The sequence below is a fragment of the Leucopleurus acutus genome, assembly GCF_964270905.1.
Source record: "Leucopleurus acutus genome assembly, chromosome: 2".
NCBI classification, from domain to species: domain Eukaryota; kingdom Metazoa; phylum Chordata; class Mammalia; order Artiodactyla; family Delphinidae; genus Leucopleurus; species Leucopleurus acutus.
Window position 1 is genome coordinate 125,476,490 of NC_139143.1, and position 19,906 is coordinate 125,496,395.

General features: G+C 36.6%; 2 protein-coding genes across 12 annotated transcripts in view; one reads left to right on the forward strand and one right to left on the reverse strand.

Annotated features, from left to right (window-relative positions):
- The window catches only part of DNAJB4 (DnaJ heat shock protein family (Hsp40) member B4), a 41,405-nt gene extending 36,916 nt beyond the window's left edge, over window positions 1–4,489 (reverse strand). The window contains exon 1 of one of the 4 annotated variants that reach the window (XM_082857781.1): window positions 4,409–4,489. The gene's annotated coding sequence lies outside the window, so the exon portion shown is untranslated. The other 3 variants (XM_082857780.1, XM_082857783.1, XM_082857782.1) reach the window with 3 other exon arrangements.
- A 174-nt stretch (window positions 4,490–4,663) lies between these two features.
- The window catches only part of FUBP1 (far upstream element binding protein 1), a 34,422-nt gene continuing 19,179 nt past the window's right edge, over window positions 4,664–19,906 (forward strand). For 2 of the 8 annotated variants that reach the window (XM_082863171.1, XM_082863173.1), the window contains exons 1-15: window positions 4,664–4,854; window positions 11,093–11,183; window positions 12,009–12,071; window positions 12,876–12,914; window positions 13,890–13,929; window positions 14,478–14,530; window positions 14,623–14,694; window positions 14,820–14,877; window positions 16,529–16,691; window positions 16,783–16,881; window positions 17,006–17,107; window positions 17,357–17,459; window positions 17,559–17,659; window positions 18,036–18,177; window positions 18,805–18,965. In XM_082863171.1, coding sequence (XP_082719297.1) covers window positions 4,735–4,854; window positions 11,093–11,183; window positions 12,009–12,071; window positions 12,876–12,914; window positions 13,890–13,929; window positions 14,478–14,530; window positions 14,623–14,694; window positions 14,820–14,877; window positions 16,529–16,691; window positions 16,783–16,881; window positions 17,006–17,107; window positions 17,357–17,459; window positions 17,559–17,659; window positions 18,036–18,177; window positions 18,805–18,965 — 1,407 coding nt within the window. In that variant the 5' untranslated portion in view covers window positions 4,664–4,734. The remainder of the gene's footprint in view (window positions 4,855–11,092; window positions 11,184–12,008; window positions 12,072–12,875; window positions 12,915–13,889; window positions 13,930–14,477; window positions 14,531–14,622; window positions 14,695–14,819; window positions 14,878–16,528; window positions 16,692–16,782; window positions 16,882–17,005; window positions 17,108–17,356; window positions 17,460–17,558; window positions 17,660–18,035; window positions 18,178–18,804; window positions 18,966–19,906) is intronic. The other 6 variants (XM_082863172.1, XM_082863174.1, XM_082863175.1 and 3 more) reach the window with 3 other exon arrangements.

A 19,906-nucleotide genomic window follows, 5' to 3' on the forward strand; every position in this document is an offset into this window, starting at 1 on the left:
GCTGGATTTATGGCAAATCAATGGTCATGAGCAATATCCTAGAGGATTTGTCAATGCTCTAACAGCCTTTCAATCAGGACATACTATTAAATCTGACATCCAAATCAGAGAAGAAATTTCTAATAACTGAGGGTGAGATGATACTATGGTGACTTCTGAAAGAGAAAAGACAGAAATCATGGTGTAAAAACATAAGACATTTTTATTACCGTTTACTTTTCAAAAACAGATTAAACTGCCGTCTCTGGTATGCTGGTAAAAGGAAGTTATGTGACTTACCAAAGGGCACATGGGTCAGACTTGAATCTAGATCCTCTGGGACCAAGTCCAGAGTTCTTTTCACTACATGGGGCTGCCTCCAGTTTCAGACACTAGTCAAACTGTTGTTCTCCACAAAGTTCCCAAGTTACATTTGTGTTAACAACTTTGTCCTTTATAATGCAAGTACTGATAGTTCTTGCTTCCATTCACACAGTCTGAAACAGAATCCTACAAACTCAATCAGAAAGGATACAAAAGTCATTAAGACCAATGACCAACATTAATGATCAAATACCCTAAAACAACATCCTGGACCACTTACTTTACTTTGAACTAACTGGCCACTTTCCTCCTCACATTTAACCTGAATCTGTTGTGACTGTGCACTGAGAAAATGCAGGCCTGGTTCAAACGACACACAGAATACAGCATAAAGTTATCAGCTCCTTTTGGCTAAGAGTTGTTAGGAGGTGGGTGATAGATATAAAGATGAGGCAGGAAGTCTGTACAATTTTGCCACTCTAAAATGCCTATCCAAAAAGCTATAATGGACTTTTTCTCCAATAGCTATAAAATAAGAATCTGTTAATATTTCACACAGATTTAACTAATCCAACAGTGGAAAGTTATGCTGAGAAAGAATCAGTCATTTGGTAAACAATAAATCAGAAGGTAAAATGAAGAATGTTGCCAGTACATTTAATAACCCAACTTGTACTACCTTTACTAATCTTTTTACTCTGTTATTTGATAAAACTGAATGCCCCAGCTAGACTTTTATAAGCTTAAAAACATTGACTTTTGCTTCATCCTGAGAATGAAATATGGAATACTAATTTCTATGATAAGACAGTGACTATAAAATAGAATTCAGCTTTAAATTTAGCCAATCTCTCAAAGCACAATAAACCAGTTTTAGATTAGCTATGATACATCCACTTTTAAGAGGATTTACATTGCAAAGGGAAATGCATTTAGTCAAGAAAAGTCTGATTTCATCAGTTATAATGAAATTATCTAGAGTAACCAGCAAACTACAAATGGCTTTGAGAAGACTGAGTGGAATCAGAACTAATTCACATATAACCAAATCAAGTCACTGGTTATAGTTTTCCTACAATTCAGTTGCTGTTACAAGATCCTGGGTTTTACCAAAACTAAGATTTGAACATAGATGTTTAATCCAAAAAATTTATAGAAGTGGAGTACCACGGATTATTCTTTCCTAATTATGAAATACCTGAAGCCAAATTCTATGTTTAATAAAGCCAATTTCCATTTGATAGCACTTTCCAGTTTCTGAAGAGCTCACAGAGATACCTCATTTGAGGATACCAATGCAGGTTATGATCATTATGTAGATGAGAAAATCTGAGACACAAAGTCTAAGTTCACTTGACCAAGGTCACAAAATCAACTAAAATGTAGAGATGGATTTTTTTCGACATTCATTCATTCAACAAATATCTAGAAAGCTAAGACTATGTGTTAGGAACTAGTCAGTGGTAGAGACAGACAAGGTCCTTGCTCTCCAGCAGTTTACAATCTAATGGAAGACAGACAATAAACAAGTAAACACATACGACATAATTTCCGATAAATTCTATAAAGAGAACATGGTAATTGGAGAGTGATTGCAGAATGGCACAACAGAGGTCAGAGATGGTCTAGGGAGATGACATCTGAACTGAGACCCAAATGATTAGGACAAATCATCCATGTGAAGGTCTATAAGAACATCTGAATCAGGCAGAGGAAGATGCAAGCATAAAGCCCTAGAGGCAGGAATGTTCTTGGACAGCAAGGTGGCTCAAATAGAATGAGGAGCAGGAGTGTTTAGATAGTAGCCTGATTACATGGCACCCTTAGGCCATTCCAGGAGATGGGATTTAAAGTGCAACAGGAAAAAAAAAATTAAAAAAAAAAATAATAAAGTGCAACAGGAGAGAAGACTAGGTGAGATGATGTGATTTATGTTTTAAAGAAAGCTTTTAAGCTGCTATATGAAGAAACAATTGTAATACATTCAAGTAGAGGCACCCTTGAGCTTCAAGAGTACTGGTAATGGTTTACTTTTTGGAGAACATTCCTGGAAAGCAGATACATGGGTGCTTGTTACAATTGAGACATTACATACATTATATACTTCGCTGTACAAAATTTCATAATTTTTATAAGTAAATTGTAAAGATGTTAAGGGTGGAAGCAGAAAAAACAACTAGAATGCTACTGTAACAGCCCAAGACTGAGGTGACGGTAACTCAGGAGTAGTGGAGATGAAGAGTAGTGGAATGTGGAATATACCTCTGAAGTAAGGTAAATAGGTCTTCTTGATGGAAAAATCAGGGGCAGCAATCAAGGCTGACCAGTGGTTCTCACTGTGGAGTGATTTTGCCTCCCGGGGGACATCTGCAATCTCTGGAGACATTTTTGGTTGTCATAATTGGTATGGGGGTTCTCATATTGGTACAGGTTCTACTGGCATCTATGGGTAGAGGCCAAGGATGCTGCTAAACATACTACAATGCACAGTAGTGCTATAAAATAAAAAATTACTTGGCCATAAAGTGTCAATAGTGCTAAGGTTGAGAAATCCTGATCTTGACTGATTCCAAATGGTTCCCATCCTAGAATACCCGTACTTCCAGGAGACTCTACCAAAAAAACCTAGAAATGGAGCTCTTTACTTATTTTCAATGTTTAGAGATAACTAAAATTGTGGTATACATGAAACAAAGTTTATTTCTTTGGAGGTAAATTATATCACTCTGTGACTAACACTATGTTGATCAGGACTAACTGGTATATGTCTAATTAATAACATATGAAAAAATCAGTTACTGATTAATAAATGCCATTTATTGGACAGACGTTCTCAAAGCACAGCTGAAGAAATCCTATTTAGCAATACCACCCAACACTGCTTATACAGTTTTTCTTTTTACCAGTTATGCTTAAATCTGTAGTCCAACACATTCACTGCTTTTCCAAATACAAATTCCCCCCCAAATCGAAATAGATGTCTATGCACACTGAAGGACATAATCAGAGCTGTAAATGGATAAAATGGTAGGAAAAGCTAATTATGGGAAAATGATGGCCCACTTGTACCTGTGTGCATGTAACTGTTATCAGACTTACTTTGGGCCTTGAGCAAGTGCATACATTAATTTCAGGTATAAGTAAGACTGCAGCACACGTTTCTCTTTATTACTTTAAAACTAGCAATGGGCAAAGTACTCTTTGAGACCTAACTCACTAAACACAAAATACCAAAGTTGGTAAAGTTCATTTTACCTCATTTTTTGTTATCTAAAGGGAAAGAATTAGGGGGAAAAATAAAATCACTGTGATCGACTCCTGAAGCATTCTAATGGGCCTGAAACTACTACCACTAATGCAGTAAACTACGTGCCGCGATATGCTCCAGAAAGAAATTACCTGGTAACTGAAGTAGATAACAAAAAACAAAATAATATCATCATCATCTAGTCCCGGGATGACAATACAAAACATCAGAGTTCTCACAGGTTGCGGCTGAGGGAAACTATTTCGAAGAAGCTACAAAGCCAATTTTGGTCAAGAAATGGACGCCGTTTCTTATCTATAAGGACCTCAATAAAACTGGCCATGGATACATACGATACTAGGTTACTGAGTCTGGCTAAAACTGAATTTTAGAAACAATTACATTTTTAAAAGGTAAAGAAAAGGGCAGTCATATCGTCACAGCCTCATCCAAAGAATTTTCACAATAACTTAGAAATCAGTTCGAGAACGAAGGCCTCCGGCCTAAATTCATCCCCACTTGTGACAAAACTCAAAACTGACAATCTAGAAGTAAAATGCTGGGACACTTCACTACCCTTAAAATCATGCCGCGTTCCCGCTATGCCGGGCGGACGTTTTCGGGAGCATCACCGCGCGGCGTCCAAAGCGCGCGTCTCCCACGAGCCCTCCCGGCGGCACGCTCTAGACACTGCTGCGCCGCCGTTACGCCTATCGACGTCCCCCACTTCCCCATTAGTACACAGAATGACCCTGGGCGGAAAATCCACCCATTCTACCTCCTTGAGGCGGCGACCGATAAGAAACTACTCCTTTCCTCCAGCCTTTCAAAAATTCAAGCAGACGGCGGCCAGCTCACCAGTCTTTCCACTAACCCAGAGGGATAACCGCACCACCTCAACCCGAGAACGCCCATAGAGGAGGCGCCAATAGAAACCCCATTCTCGCGAAATCTAAAGACAATTCTCGCGATATCTCGCTGCCTGGCTTTTTCCAGCCTCACCCCCACAACAGCGCGTTGCTTCAAAACATCGCGAGATTTTCTTCTTTCAGTCTCCGCCCCTCTACGGCACGATGGTCGCACAAGAATGTGATACAGCCTCGGCGGCCGCCATTTTCTTCCTTTCTTAGCAGTTGGCTGAGAGGTCCCTGCGAAGAAGCGGTAGCGGCCACTGTAGAGTAGGCATGGCAGATTATTCAACAGTGCCTCCACCCTCCTCTGGCTCAGCTGGTGGTGGAGGCGGTGGCGGTGGTGGTGGAGGAGTTAACGATGCTTTCAAAGATGCGCTGCAGAGAGCCCGACAGGTAAGTCTGGACCGCGCGGCGAGACCCCGACAGCTCACGGTAATTGGCCGTTGGCTGAGTAGGCCGCTACTTCTTCGCGCATGAGGAAGAGGAAAGAAGTGCCCTTCCGCCCTCTGAAATGTGACGAGACTCACGTTTCCCCACGTTGGTAATACCGAATAGAGGCTGGAACTCGGTTTTGTGTTCTTGGTGTCTAAGCCACTTTGAACCCCAACGCGTGCTACGCGAAGATGGCTTTAGATTTTTTTCTCCCGTTTCTGCGGTACTCGCGCTTTTTTCTCCAAGGTGTTAGCGTTTCCTTTTCCTCGGAGTGAACATCCTCTTCCATGGGGTAAAGCGCGCGTAGTTTTACACAATAGTATGGAAGCTTCTGGTAATGAGTTTGGGAAAGGACTAGGGTCTGTCCGCCGGAGCCATGGTAAGGGAAGGGATCTGTCATTAAAGCAGTCTTTAGAGCTTCCAACCCGTTCGAGCTCTCCCGCAGTTAATCTTTCGGTACCATACACTTTCACACCTTCAAGGAAGAAAATTAGAGGCGAGCACTCGTATTCCGCGTTGGAATCCCTCTTCAGGGCGGGATTTACGCGTGTTCTACGGTTCCTTCCCTCTTACTTCTCAAAATGGCTTCAGGGCCATTATACCCTAAGTTTCAATTTGAATCTGCCTCTCAGTTCAGAGTCGTAAACTGACCAGACCTCTTTGTATTACGTAGGTGCGTACATTTGCCCTGAAGGCACCACTTTCCCAAACAAAAGCTGTAAAAAAAAAAAAAGTTATATTCTAGGATTTTATTTGAACTTTATTAGATAGTCCCTTAATGTAATTTTAAAACGTGTGATGTTGGTATGGACTTGTGTCTAAGTAAAAGTAAGAATCTTATATTCTCGTTATGACACGATGCGTGTTAGATGCTAGACATTTTTAGGGTACAGTGTTAAGCTCATGGTAATCAGAATCCAATTTTGTGGTATGTTTTGATTACATTAGTTCACTTCGTTAACTTACTTTTCACCCCCCGGTTGGATTAAAGTATCATTTGAGTCAAAATCCATAAAATCTGTAGTGATGTAGCAAAGCGCTCATATTTTTATAATGTGAACACATTATAAATAAAAATGTACCTGTACTTGTTTTTAATCAGAAATTTTCCAAGGAGTCAACAGAAGGTCATCATTAACCCTAATTCTGCGATTTATTTACCTAATTCTTATTTACTACTTCTGAACATGTTTAGAATAGTGACTGAAACATTTATATAATGTCAGGAACTCTGTTAGAAGGGTTTTATTAGATTGGATTGGAAGACTCACCTGAATTATTTTATTCAACCAGCATATTGAATTAATTTGTGACACTGTACATAAATACTGGAGACTTTTTAAATGTGTTAATTGGGTTTCTGCCTTCTAGGAAGCTATGATGATCAGGGAACCAAAGACAAAAGAATAGAAGTATCTGATTAACGCTTTCAAACAGTAGACAAAATATGGGCACTGTTAATTCATCCATTTGTTCTATAAACATTTTAGAGTTCTATGAATCAGGTACTGTGCATAACACCAGGGGTTGGGGTACCTAACTGCCAAAGTAAAGGACTGATATTTTAAGCAAGGCATTAAAGAATGAGTGAGAGTTTGACCAGTGGAGAAAGAAGCAGCATGTGCAAAGGTATGGGGGTTTTGGGGATGACAAGAACCTAAGAGTGAAGTCACTGGAGGATAGGGTTGCGTGGGGGAAGGAGGGTGGAGAATGAGGTGAGAAAAGGTACAGGTGGATACAACTTCTGAAGACAATTTTCTTATTTAGACTGCCTTTTTAAATATAGAAATTGTCCTCAAACTATGAATTTCTTGTCCTCTGTTTATATGCCAGTAGCTGCCCCAGTGCCCTTTCTGTAATAAAATTTACAAGTGTCTTTGCTGTAATTTGATTGTTTCTACAGAATTAATCTTAAATCTGAGATTCTCATATTTAGCATTTGAGTTGAATTGCCCCTTCTGGTTACATTTGAGAGTGCCTCTATATTGGTTGTAGAGCTGCTTGTCTGATTATGTAAGTCGAGTATAGGGAAAAGTGCTTGGGCTGAAGGGACAAATTAGGTTAATCCCTGAAATACGTTTTTCCTTATCTATATTAAATAGATACTGAATTATATTTCCAAAATCTCCATCTAACCTTAAGTTTCTTTTCTTTGTCTAGAGTATTGTGCTGTGTTCTTTGGAAGGAAGAGGTATAAGAACAGCTTCTTGCCTTCAAAGAGCTGCATACTGCTTGGGAAGCTATTGGCATTTCAGCTGGATAGTTCTTTGTTATGCAGGAAAGCAGAACAAATGATAGGGATCCCTGGTCCCTATCTGGTAAATGCTAGTAGCATTTACTCTAGCTGATTGTTGCCATGAGGCAATTGAGGCCGAGTTGCTCCGTCTTTTTTCCAGAGAATTCTAATAGCTTATTTTCTTAATGTGAAATTTCCAGATTTTTATAATATTCTGTGAGCTAAATCTAGCACAGGGGCACCAGACTGCTTCTCTAGTTTAGGTTTCCAACCTGTCTATTTTAGAAATTTATATTTGGGTATTTCAAACTGTAACTGCAGAGGGTGATGTTGAAATTCTTTGATTAGATCTTTAGTGATCACACTGATAATAAGTTCTGTCTTTGAAACACTGGAAAATTGAGATACATCTATCTACTTTTTTCCCCTTAAGGTTATATGAAGATAGAAGTGAATCAGAGACTGAGACTAAGTATAGTGGTAGATCACAGGTTATGCAAGAATATCAATCCTCATCACTTCCCCTCTAAACAACTATTAAATTAATCATTAAGTACTCAATTCTTGAAATCTCTTTCTTGATAATTGTGAAAGTAATTCAGACTGTATTATGTTTGAATGCAATGAAGAATTTATAAAATAGGACTGTTGACTTTTTACTTAGCATTAATCTCCAGTGAAAACTAGTATTTGAGTGTGTGGGGGGTGGGGTTGTTTGGTTGTTTTTGTTTTTTTAACACATTTTGAGATGGGATAGCAAAGCTTGATTATGATAATAAGCACAGATTTCTGGGCTGTAAAGAGGGGACAATACTGATAAAGTGGTGGGCTAGTAATATTTCTAGCCTCTTCACATTTCTGGTGCATAGGAATTGAATCCATTAGGACCTTGCCCATAGTAGGTACTCATTATTTATTGAAGTGAATCAACAGATATCTTTAATGAATTAAAGCAGTAATGAAATTTTGTTCTGAAAATAATTATGTTCTTTCAAAGTGTATATCTTTGGCCAGTACAAATAAAAACCTGTTAAATTTTTTAAATTGAATATTTGAAGTCTTGTGAACCTGCTTTATAGTTGAATTAAAGTGTGCTGATTTGTTCATAGTAACTGGCAATTTATATGCTACATATTAGGCTCTGTGCTAAGCATATTTATATTAATTCATTTAATTCTCACAACTATTCTACAGGGTAAGTGTAGAAACTATTTATCTCTTTTGTACACAGAAGATGAATGAGGCACAAAATGCTTAAGAAAATTTGGCAAGGACACAAAGCAGTAAAACCAGAATTACCACTGACCCCAAATCACGGTTGGACCCCAAAGCCTAAGGAAGCATGTAGACTGAAAATTAGGAGATAGTCATTTTGGGCATTTAGGTAATTACTTCTGAAAATCAGCTTTTTGTGTGTTGTTGTTTGTGGTTTTGTTCTTGTTGTTTTAATCTCTAAAATCAGGTGGTATGACTGAATAATCTCAACTTTCCTTTCAACTCCAAAATTCTTGGATTCTAGGAATAATTGATGAAGAAAGGTGGAAAATGCTAAAACATTGAAAGCACAAAAAATATTTATTCATTTGAGAAGTAGGCAGGGTCCAAATGGAAAGCTTGAATTTTTACTGTAAATTGAAAATCAAAGAAGTTACCTATACTTAATTCTACTAGTCTCATAAGAATTTTATATAGTTAGAGACTGGATTGTAGGAATTACTGTTTCTCTTAAATTCTGTGCAGTGACCTAGGAAGTGTATGTTTTCTGTTGATCTTGGAGAATTGATTAAATCTGTGTTAGTATTTTTTCTAAAAGTTCTTCTCTAATGTTTTTGTATTGGTTCTGAATTTTTGAGATGGTGTTAACTGGTTCTTCTGAGTGAACTAAAGATCAATTTTATTTTCAGTTGGATATTTTTAGAACTATTCAGTGGATAGGGAGGTATAAATAAATATCCTTTTTCTGTGCAGAAGTTCCTTGGAGTTCAAGGAGTGCTGCTTTGCAAACTCAGTGTTTATAAAAGCTAACTGCAGAAGGTACTACCAGCCTAAACCATTTTCTTTCATTAGTATTAACTCTTTCCTTGGACCAGAAATATTTTCCTCATAACATCAATGCCTAGCAGTATGTTAAATTTCCTGAGGAACAATTCAAATGCTGATTGCTTTAAAACTGAATGGTGGAAAAGCAGTTCTCAGATGTGATGAGGAAGACTTTCAGGGAAGAAATAAGATTTTAATTAGATCAAAGATTCGAATAAGCTTTTGAGAAAGTGAAAGATGATTAAGATAGGTTAGAGTGACCAAAGCTATAAAGTCAGGAAATATATAATTGTATACCTTTCTTGTTGCGCATTTTTATATTTAATCCTAATATGCTGTGTGGTGGGTGTTTGCATTTACAGATGAGAAAAAGGGAAACCTAGGAATCCTAGGAAATACATTTGGTATATGGGAACTGATATATGTTTGGGACTTACGTGATACATATTGGATTCAAGTCGTTGAATACGCTTATCCTTTCCAGTTTTCTAATTATAATGAAGCTTGAGGCACTTGGTTTAGTTCCACATCAACACCTTTTTAGAAGAATTCCAGTCACCAAAAGTTTCATTTTCTGTTTAATTTTTATCATGGATAATTTCAAGCATACTCAGAATTGAAAGAATAACGTGGTGAACTCTAATGAGCCCATCACCCATCTTTGGTGATTACCACTTGTAACTGCCAAGGAGGTGTGTAGAAATTGGGACTTCTCCACCATTGACTTACTATGTAACATTGGTTAAGTTACCTCTTGAGATTGTTTTCAATTGTAAAATGGATATCTATCTCACTAAATACTGTACCTCATAGAATTGTTGTGATGATTCAGTGACAAAATGAGTATAAAACATTTATCATAATACAGAGTTTGGCCTTTTGCTGGCACTCAGCAATTTTAGTTCCATTTCCCTTTTCATAGAAAAATGCAGTAAATAACCCCTGATTGTGCCCCACTTAAGACTTGAGGCTGGTGTTTCTTTTTTCTTTCTTTTTTTTTTTTTTTGCGGTACGCGGGCCTCTTACTGTTGTGGCCTCTCCTGTTGCGGAGCACAGGCTCCGGACGCACAGGCCCAGCGGCCATGGCTCTCGGGCCTAGCCGCTCCGAGGCATGTGGGATCTTCCCGGACCGGGGCACGAACCCGTGTCCCCTGCATCGGCAGGCGGACTCTCAACCACTGCGCCACCAGGGAAGCCCGAGGCTGGTGTTTCTTATACTATGTTTGCCCCACTCTAAAAGTTAAAAGTCTCTAACAGTGAAATGAGTTGTGGTTCTATAACAGAGACTTCCTTAGACATACAACTTCCCAGGCTTCCTCCACACCTCCTCGTTCCCTTAGAAAAAGATTGTCCAATAGAAGTATAATGCAAGTTACATGTTTTGTTTAACCCAACATATCTAAAATATTACCATTTTAAAGTGTTCAATATAAAAATTTTTGAGACGCTTTACATTCTTTATATTTGTTCCAAGGTTTCGCTATCTGGTGTGCATTTTACACTTGAAGTACATCTCAATTTGGACTAGACATATGAAATAGTAACCAAATGTGGCTAGCATTTTACCTTATTAGACAGCACAGCCTTAGCATGTTCACGTTCTCCCTATACCAACATATAGAGAGTCATGGGAGAGAGACATGGAGAAGATAGGATTAGGATCCATATTTTCCTCAAAGTTATTTGGTCAGTCTTCTAAAGATTCTTAATTGATTACTTCTTTGTTTTTATAGAGATATATCAGAAGCAATTCCAGATGATTATTTGTTAGCTCTGAAGTTATTAATGATAGTAATAAATTGAACTGTAATTTTAATTTGTCTATCAAATTAATTTTCTTATGTGATAGATATTTAGCATATATTAGGAAATAATGTAGTTATGGTGCTATCCTTAATGATGGTGTGTTTTTTGTTTTTTAAGATTGCAGCAAAAATTGGAGGTGATGCTGGTACATCACTGAATTCAAATGACTATGGTTATGGGGGACAGAAAAGACCTTTGGAAGATGGAGGTAAGTTATAGCCATAAATATTTTAAATTGTTTTACACAGAGTTTAGTTGAAGTGATTTTCAGTATTTTTCAGATGTTCTTTTTTTGAAACATTGCTTTTATCATAAGGTTCCTAAAATTGTAAGGGTTATATTGGACTCAAAAGGAGAGGGGGGAAAAGAGACCTAGACAAGGTAGGTAAAATTTGAGTTAACCAGCCAGTTTTGTCTTACTAGAGAACATCATTTTCCCTCTTTTAGGATTGTGCCAGATTGATAGTTTGCACAGACGACTTGTTAATATACTGAAGAAAACAAAAATACAAAATGTTTAGGAAACATTTCATGGGTTTTTCTCATCATACATGAATTAATCTGAGATGCTGTATTCTCATTACTTTGCTATTTCAGATTTCACTTTAAAGGTTGAAGTTGTTATAGTTTGCTACTTTAGTGTGTTGCAGGTTATACCATTTTTTGTTTGTTTTAGTACCTTGTTTTGTGTTTCAGGTTTAATTCAAAATGTGGCTTAAAACAGTAGATAAACAGTGCCTTGTATTTTTTAAAAACATAATTGTTGAACCTTCTGAACTTAGAAGTCTGCACATATTTTTTTGTTTTAGATTTGATGTATGAATTTTGATACATTTTCTTTTTGCCCTTTTTTTTTTAAAGGAGGATTCTGAATGAGCGTATAGAATGTATTTGTAGCTTTTGACCAGGAGTGCTTGGTTTCCTTTTATTTAAGTGTCTTTCACATTTATAGTGAGGTTTTAATATACAAAAAAAATGAGCTAATGATGCTTCAGATGTTGTATGTAATGTATTCTTTTTATTTTATGTGTAGATGGCTCTTGGACAAGTCCGAGCAGTACAACACACTGGGAGGGAATGCCCTCTCCTTTTAAAGGCAGGAATTTTTATTTATTACCTGTGTTCAGTATGTAAACGTGAAATAAACCAGTGGATTCTTAAATGGACACAAATATTTCTTGGATTATGTGTCTGAATTTTTGTTGCACAACATTCTGATGTTTAATCATTTAAGTTTGAAGGGGGGAGGAGAACGTAGTACTTTGAGCTGTAGGTTGTCTATTCTAAGGTACGCATTGTATTCATGTGTGTAAAGGATGTAGATAAAGATGAAGTCATGTAGTTGTTTGAGTTTCTTTTGAAGTTTATGCTGTGAAATGTTTGGTTAGGAACAGTAGAACAGTTTAGATTGAGATTGCCTTGCAATGTGATTTTTTACTTATTTTTCATAGCTTTGTGTTCACTGTCAGATACACTCAACTTTTGATATGTCAAATTTTCACATTTTGATAGGTTTTTTTCCTTCCAATCTTCAGTTCCTACAGTGGGAAGCATCATTAGACTTTAGCATGTGATGTTTTGCTAAGTAACGGACTAAATACTTTGTCTTGTATCATTCTAAAGTGCTTAACATACATTAAGGTCAGTGATTTGATTCCGTAAAAAAGAACTTTTTTTAATGTCTGTGCATCTTTTAAACATGAAGAGAATGAAAGAAATGCTGTTTTCTTTCGATCACTAAGTGTTTGGGTTGAGTTTTGGCAGTTTTGGTTCAAATGATAAACAATACCCTCAGCTATTTCAGTAAATGTTTATATTGGTATTCTTGATTGGGCATGGGGGAGCTAAGTCTTATGTTTGTACTTACTGGCAAAAAATTAAAAGACTCTTAATTTTACAGATCAGCCAGATGCTAAGAAAGTTGCTCCTCAAAATGACTGTAAGTATTTATTTTAAATTGGGTTAAAAGTTAAAGTAACTATGGATTTTAATATTAGGGCTTTGTTCCTATGTTTTGTTGGGTATCTTTGAAGTTAGTTGAAGGCCATAAATTATCTTTTTGTATGAATTTATTTCTAAAAATATACCTCCTATCTCCTAGTTCAATTATGGCCATGTATCAATATAATTTAAGATTTAGTTGCTAAGTCATTTTACATGTTCAATTTATTTTATAGCTCTGTTTTTGAAGTACAGTTGTTGTATATTTCATTATGGTTTATCATTGGATATTGAATGTAGTTCTTTGTGCTATGTAGTAAGAACTCATTGTTTATCCATTCTGTACATATTAGCTTATATCTGCTAACCCCAACTTCCCACTCCATCCCTCCCCCAGCCCAACACCACCCCCCACCACCTTAAGTCTGTTCTCTGTCCACTAGTCTGTTTCTGTTTCGTAGGTAGAATCATTTGTGTCAAATTTTAGATTCCTCATATAAGTGATATCATATATTTGTCTTTCTCTTTCTGACTTAGTATGGATATCTAGTTGCATCCATGTTGTTGCAAATGGCATTATTTCATTCTTTTTTATGGCTGAGTAGTATTCCATTGTATATACGTACCACATCTTCTTTATCCATTCATCTGTCAATGGACATTTAGGTTATTTCCATGTCTTGGCTATTGTGAATAGTGCTGCTATGAACATAGGGGTTATAGCTCCATTTCTTAATCTTTGCTTATGCTGCTTGAAAAAGGACAGTTTTTCTTTTATGCTATTGCCAATAATGTCTGCCATTTCACTGAGTTTCTTGCCCACTCTCAGTGTTAAGTATTCTGCATAAAATTTTTGTGCTCTTCAGGGTGTTGTCTGTGTGTCAGGGAAAGATTTTAGAATTGCTTAAAATGATTATATTGTTAAATATATGTCAATTAAATTAAATTCTCACTTTATTTAATTTTTTGGTAGCTTTCGGAACACAGTTACCACCGATGCATCAGCAGCAAAGGTATAGTCAAATAAAAGCTTTTCAAAGAGCACTTTGCAAGTTTTAGTTGAACTGTATATGAAACACAGCCAAGTTAGTATATAGTGAATATGTGTCTGCTTTTTTTTTTTTTTTTTTTTTTTTTGGTATATATGGTTCATTTCCCTTGACTCAAATAGGTGATAGCAAATGATCTGTTTTCTTGAGTGAGATACGTTTGTAATTTGAAAGGATGGGTGGAATTAGCCACACTTTAGAAGAACTAAGCTGAATTAAAATAACTGTTAAAATGGTATCTCCTGAACTGCACCCCAACTCCTTTTTGTTCGTGCCTTCAGACTGTTCCATCCACCATACCTTCCTCACTTGATGTGTATGACCTTAATTAAGAAACTGAGTTTAACTACTCAGGCCCCATATTTTGACTTTGAGTATTTTAAGTATGTGCCTAGAAATGTAGTTTAAGTTATTAGGAGCCATTAGATTTCCATTTTTATGTTTACCTTTTATTTATAAACAAATTATCTATCTTTCTTTGAAGGAAAATGTTGGTTTCTGTTATTTCTTAGCAGGTCTGTAATGACAGAAGAATACAAAGTTCCAGATGGGATGGTTGGATTTAGTAAGTAATCTGATTTTTTTAAAGCTATGAAAAAACATAATCAAAACATACTTTAAAATCTTTCAGCAAATAATTTTCTTTTTTCTTACTAGTAATTGGCAGAGGAGGTGAACAGATCTCACGCATACAACAGGAATCTGGATGCAAAATACAGATAGCTCCTGGTAATGTTATTCTCTTGCTGTTATTTTTCAAAGTGACAAGAAAACTAGCATTTTTAAAGTTGCTAGTGAAAATGATTCTGTTAACATTTTCTTGGCCTAAGATTTTTGTTTGTTTTTAATTGTAGACAGTGGTGGCCTTCCAGAAAGGTCTTGTATGTTAACTGGAACCCCTGAGTCTGTCCAGTAAGTACGAAAATCATGTTCCAGCCCTTCCTTCCTACTGAAGGATATTGTCCCTGCAATTGAACTGACTTTCTCCTGCGCTATTCCTTTTCCCTTTTTTTAGAAAATTTCTAACAGCATATAAACATGCTTGAAAATCCCTCTAAACAGAAAACCATCCCTAAACCCCACATTTCTAATTCTCTGCTCTCTTTTACAAAAAAACTCCTTAAAAGGTGGTAGCTCTGCTTGAATCTTCAGCCTTGATTTCTTTCCCTAAATTCCAGATTCATATCCAGCTGCTTCCTTAGTATACTGTCCACTTGAATGTCTACTAGACATCTTTAAATGTTAAACTTCAAATTGTTAAAAACAGAATCATTGTTTTCCAGCCCATGCTTTTTCTTTTACTCAATCTAGTTCATCTCATTTCAGTGTATGAAAACTCTGTTTTAATACTTTATCTTTCTCTAAAGTCTCATTTATCCATAAGCATTTTTTCCTTCCCAGTTATTTGGAATTCAGCCTCTTCTTGCCACCTTCTGTACTGTCACCTTATCTATGACACCATTTGCCTATATTACCACAATGTGTCTCCATTCTTTTTAGCCTTGTCTAATTATAGTATAGCCATACCGATCCTTTTAAAATATGAATCAATTCATATCACTACTTTGCTCAAAGATCCTCTAATGCTTTCCCATTTAGAGTAGAAGTCAGTGTCTTTATTATGTCTTGGCTTACCTGCCACCTTTCTCACTTCATATTTTACCATTCTTCTCCCAACTCACTCTGTTCTAGCCCCATTTAGCCTCTTTTCTATTTTTTCAGCACACCAAGCGTGCTTCTCTTTAGAGTCCTTTGCGCTTTCTGTTTCTTCTCCCTGGAACATTTTTCCCCAGATATTTTCATAGTCACTCCTCTACTTTCTTCAGGTCTTGGTTCAAATGTCTCCTTATCAGTAAGGTCATTCATTATTCTTTTTTTTTTTTTTTTTTTTTGCCCTGCTATGTGGCTTCTGGGATCTTAGTTCCCCGACCAGGGATCGAACTTCAGCCTGCTTCAGTGGAAGCGCAGAGTCTTAACCGCTGGACCGCCAGGGAATTGTTCATTCATCTATTTTGCATAAAATAGCATCCCTTCACATACATACACACAACCTGTCCTCCTTATCTTGTTTTAGTTTTCTTTATAGCACTTCACAAATGACATGTTTTTTCTTTAACCTGCTATTTTTACTTATTTAATGAAGTTAAGGCATGCCAGCAAGGACCTTGTCTTTTTATTTCATTGCTGTAACCCCATTACTTAGAATAGTACCTGGCATATAGTTGACATTTCTTAAGTATTTGTTGAATGAACAAATAAATTTTAACATGTGAGTAACCAAAGTAAAGGTTTTAAAAAGTAAACACATGGTTTATTTTTGGAAGAATGAGCTTTATTCTGAGATAACTTTAGAAGTAGGGTATGTCTTGGAAATTTTGGACTATTCTCAAAAATATTGATTATATATTGATACCTAGAAAATTTATTGTGTGGTTTCAGTCTTTGACACTCACGGCATTTTCTTTTAATTGTTAAAATTTAGTTTTAGGCCACCTTATCCTGAATTGGGATGGGAGGAGTACCTGATTATATTATTTTGTATTGGCTATTAATTTGTTAACAGATCAGCAAAACGGTTACTGGACCAGATTGTTGAAAAAGGAAGACCAGCCCCTGGCTTCCATCATGGTGATGGGCCAGGAAATGCGGTTCAAGAAATCATGATTCCAGCTAGCAAAGCAGGATTAGTCATTGGAAAGGGGGGAGAGACTATTAAACAACTTCAGGTATTTGTAAAATGATTACTTTTTGTCTGTTTTGAAGCCCGTTTCCTTCCTCTCCCCTCTTGTTAATACATCTGATTTCTGTGATTAACAGGAACGGGCTGGAGTTAAAATGGTTATGATCCAAGATGGACCTCAGAACACTGGTGCTGACAAACCTCTTAGGATTACAGGGGACCCATACAAAGTTCAAGTAAACTTAAGTTTATATTTTACAAAGAGGGATTTGGGGTGGATGGCAGAGGGGGAACACATGCATGAATAATTACAGCGTTTTGAGACACGATTCCTAAATTGGGTAATTTTTTCTACTTCAGCAAGCCAAGGAAATGGTGTTAGAATTAATTCGTGATCAAGGTGGTTTCAGAGAAGTTCGAAATGAGTATGGGTCAAGAATAGGAGGAAATGAAGGAATAGATGTAAGTAAAAATACCAATTTAGAAGTGGTTGAATGCTAGTCCATAAATAAAATAAGGCTTTTCCTGTTTTGTTTTACATAGCCTTCTCTAACATTGTACTGTCTTCCCCCTCACTTTCTACCTTAGAATACAGAATGTGTACTTTGTATCTTGCCAACCTCTTTGATATAAATATAGTACTTCTATGGTTTGGGGCAGACTAATTTTTCAGGAAATGGCTTTCCTAATGCTTGGTCTTCTCTGCATAAGGTCCCCATTCCAAGATTTGCTGTTGGCATCGTAATAGGAAGAAATGGAGAGATGATTAAAAAAATACAAAATGATGCTGGTGTTCGAATTCAGTTTAAGCCAGGTGAGTACATATATTTATTTTCTAAGCGTTGGAGGCAGTTACTTTTGACACTAATTAATTTAATGCTAAATTAATCCAATTTGTTTCCTTTGTTTAAAGATGACGGAACGACACCAGATAGAATAGCACAAATAACAGGACCTCCAGACCGATGTCAACATGCTGCAGAAATTATTACAGACCTTCTCCGAAGTGTTCAGGTTTGGTAGAATGTTAAATTTTCATTGTTTTGTTTTCATTTTAAAAATACTTTGCTTCATTAAATATGAAAGTCCCCCTCCATATTATTTTTATCAGAATCTGTTTGGTGATACTTCATTAATAGCTAGAAAGTTTAAATTGCTTTAAGATGAACATTTTGGAGCAGGACGGCAGCTACATAAGTGCACTGCTTTATTCACCACGGCATAAAAGGAATAAATGGTGGTGGTCATTTCTTGATTATTTGGGCCAAGGTGTGTCCCAACTTCTCTAAACTTCTCATTTAGGAAAATGAAAGTTAAGGGAAATAGATGTGTAATCATTTTACTGTGGAAAGAAGAGCATATTTCTGACTTCGTCTTTCCCCTCTTTTAGGCTGGTAATCCTGGTGGACCTGGACCTGGTGGTCGAGGAAGAGGTAGAGGTCAAGGCAACTGGAACATGGGACCACCTGGTGGACTACAGGAATTTAATTTCATTGTACCAACTGGAAAAACTGGATTAATAATAGGAAAAGGCAATGTATTTAAAACTATTACTGTGTGGTTAATAATTTAACGGTTCTGGATGCTATTTCTGTTGCTGTTGTAAATGAGTAGCAATAATTTTTTTTTGGCTGTGTTTTAGTAGAAAAGTGTTCTTACGCTGATAGTAACACCTAAAGCCTAAATGAAGGGCTTTATATGTACTTAAGTCAAGAGTGGGATTTGAATCACATTGGCTTCTAGAGAAGGGAACCAACAGTATAATTATTAGTGTAAGAAATTTTTCTTCTGACCTAGAAAGTGGTTAGTGTTTTTGTTTATTTTGCTGTTTCCTGACATGTTTTTAAATTTTTGAATTTTTAAATCATTGTGTTAGTTTATATTTACATTGCTTAGAAAAGCAATTTCTTTGAAGCAAATATTTTGATGTTATAATTCATTTTAAGGTTGGGTGCAGACATACTAAGTTATGTCTTAAAACTTAAATGTGTGAAATGCTTCATATAATTTGATTTAAAGTGTAGAATAAATGGAAACTCCTAGTAGAATATAGGCAAATGGGTTACTGTTCATACCTTCCTTCTTAATTGTGACCAGTTTTTGAATAGCTCCTCTGTATCCTTTGAATCTTTAGAGAAATTACTGTGCTTTGATTTTAGGAGGTGAAACCATAAAAAGCATAAGCCAACAGTCTGGTGCAAGAATAGAACTTCAGAGAAATCCTCCACCTAATGCAGATCCTAATATGAAGTTATTTACAATTCGTGGCACTCCACAGCAAATAGACTATGCTCGGCAACTCATAGAAGAAAAGATTGGTGTGAGTATGCTTTAAACTTCCAATTGATAGCACAGATCCTGTTAGTTAAATAAGACAGTAATTCATGTGTTCCTATAAGTGCTGTACAGAAAAATGTTAATTTCTACTCTAAAATTATAGGTCTGGTCACATAATAGAAACATACAATATAGAAGAGATTTTCCAGCGATGAAAATAACCCAGTTAATACACAGTTACAGGTGTTCAGAACCTTGTACTTGAGGGTGGGTAAATAAGAGGATAGCATTACTTGAGTTACGGTATTAGGGTTGGTGGAAGATTGTGGAATATACCTGAAGGAGACAGTTAACAGGAAATCACTATTTATTAAGGGCTTGCTTACCCAACTTTGGTGAAGCAAAGGTGAATCAGATGCCTGCCCCCTCAGTAAAGTAGAAATCTATAAATCCTAATTCTTAGACTGGCTGACAGTCGTCTGGGGAGTTTTAAAATGTCGAGTGCTTGGGTGCTTTACACCTTGACACATATAACGTACACAGTTCTGATTCAGAATGTCTGCAGTAGGACCCAGCATCTAATTTTAGAAGGATGTTCCAGGTGATTCTGATGCATGATCAAATTTGGAAATAGTGAGGAAATAGTGCTTTAATGTGTTTATCTTAGTATGAAGAATTAACGTGAACGAGCATCTTAAATTATTAATAATAATTAGAGTATCTTAGGAAAGTTCTTCTTGATGTTTGCCATGCTGTGAATGAGGTGTTTCTCTCTGCTTGGGAAAACAAAAATAGATGTACAAAAGACACTTCAGAATACCTTATGGGGACTTCCCTGGTGGCGCAGTGGTTAAGAATCCACCTGCCAATGCAGGGGACCTGGGTTTGATCCCTGGTCCGGGAGGATCCCACATGCCGTGGAGCAACTAAGCCCGTGTGCCACAACTACTGAGTCTGCTCTCTAGAGCCCGTGAGCCATAACTA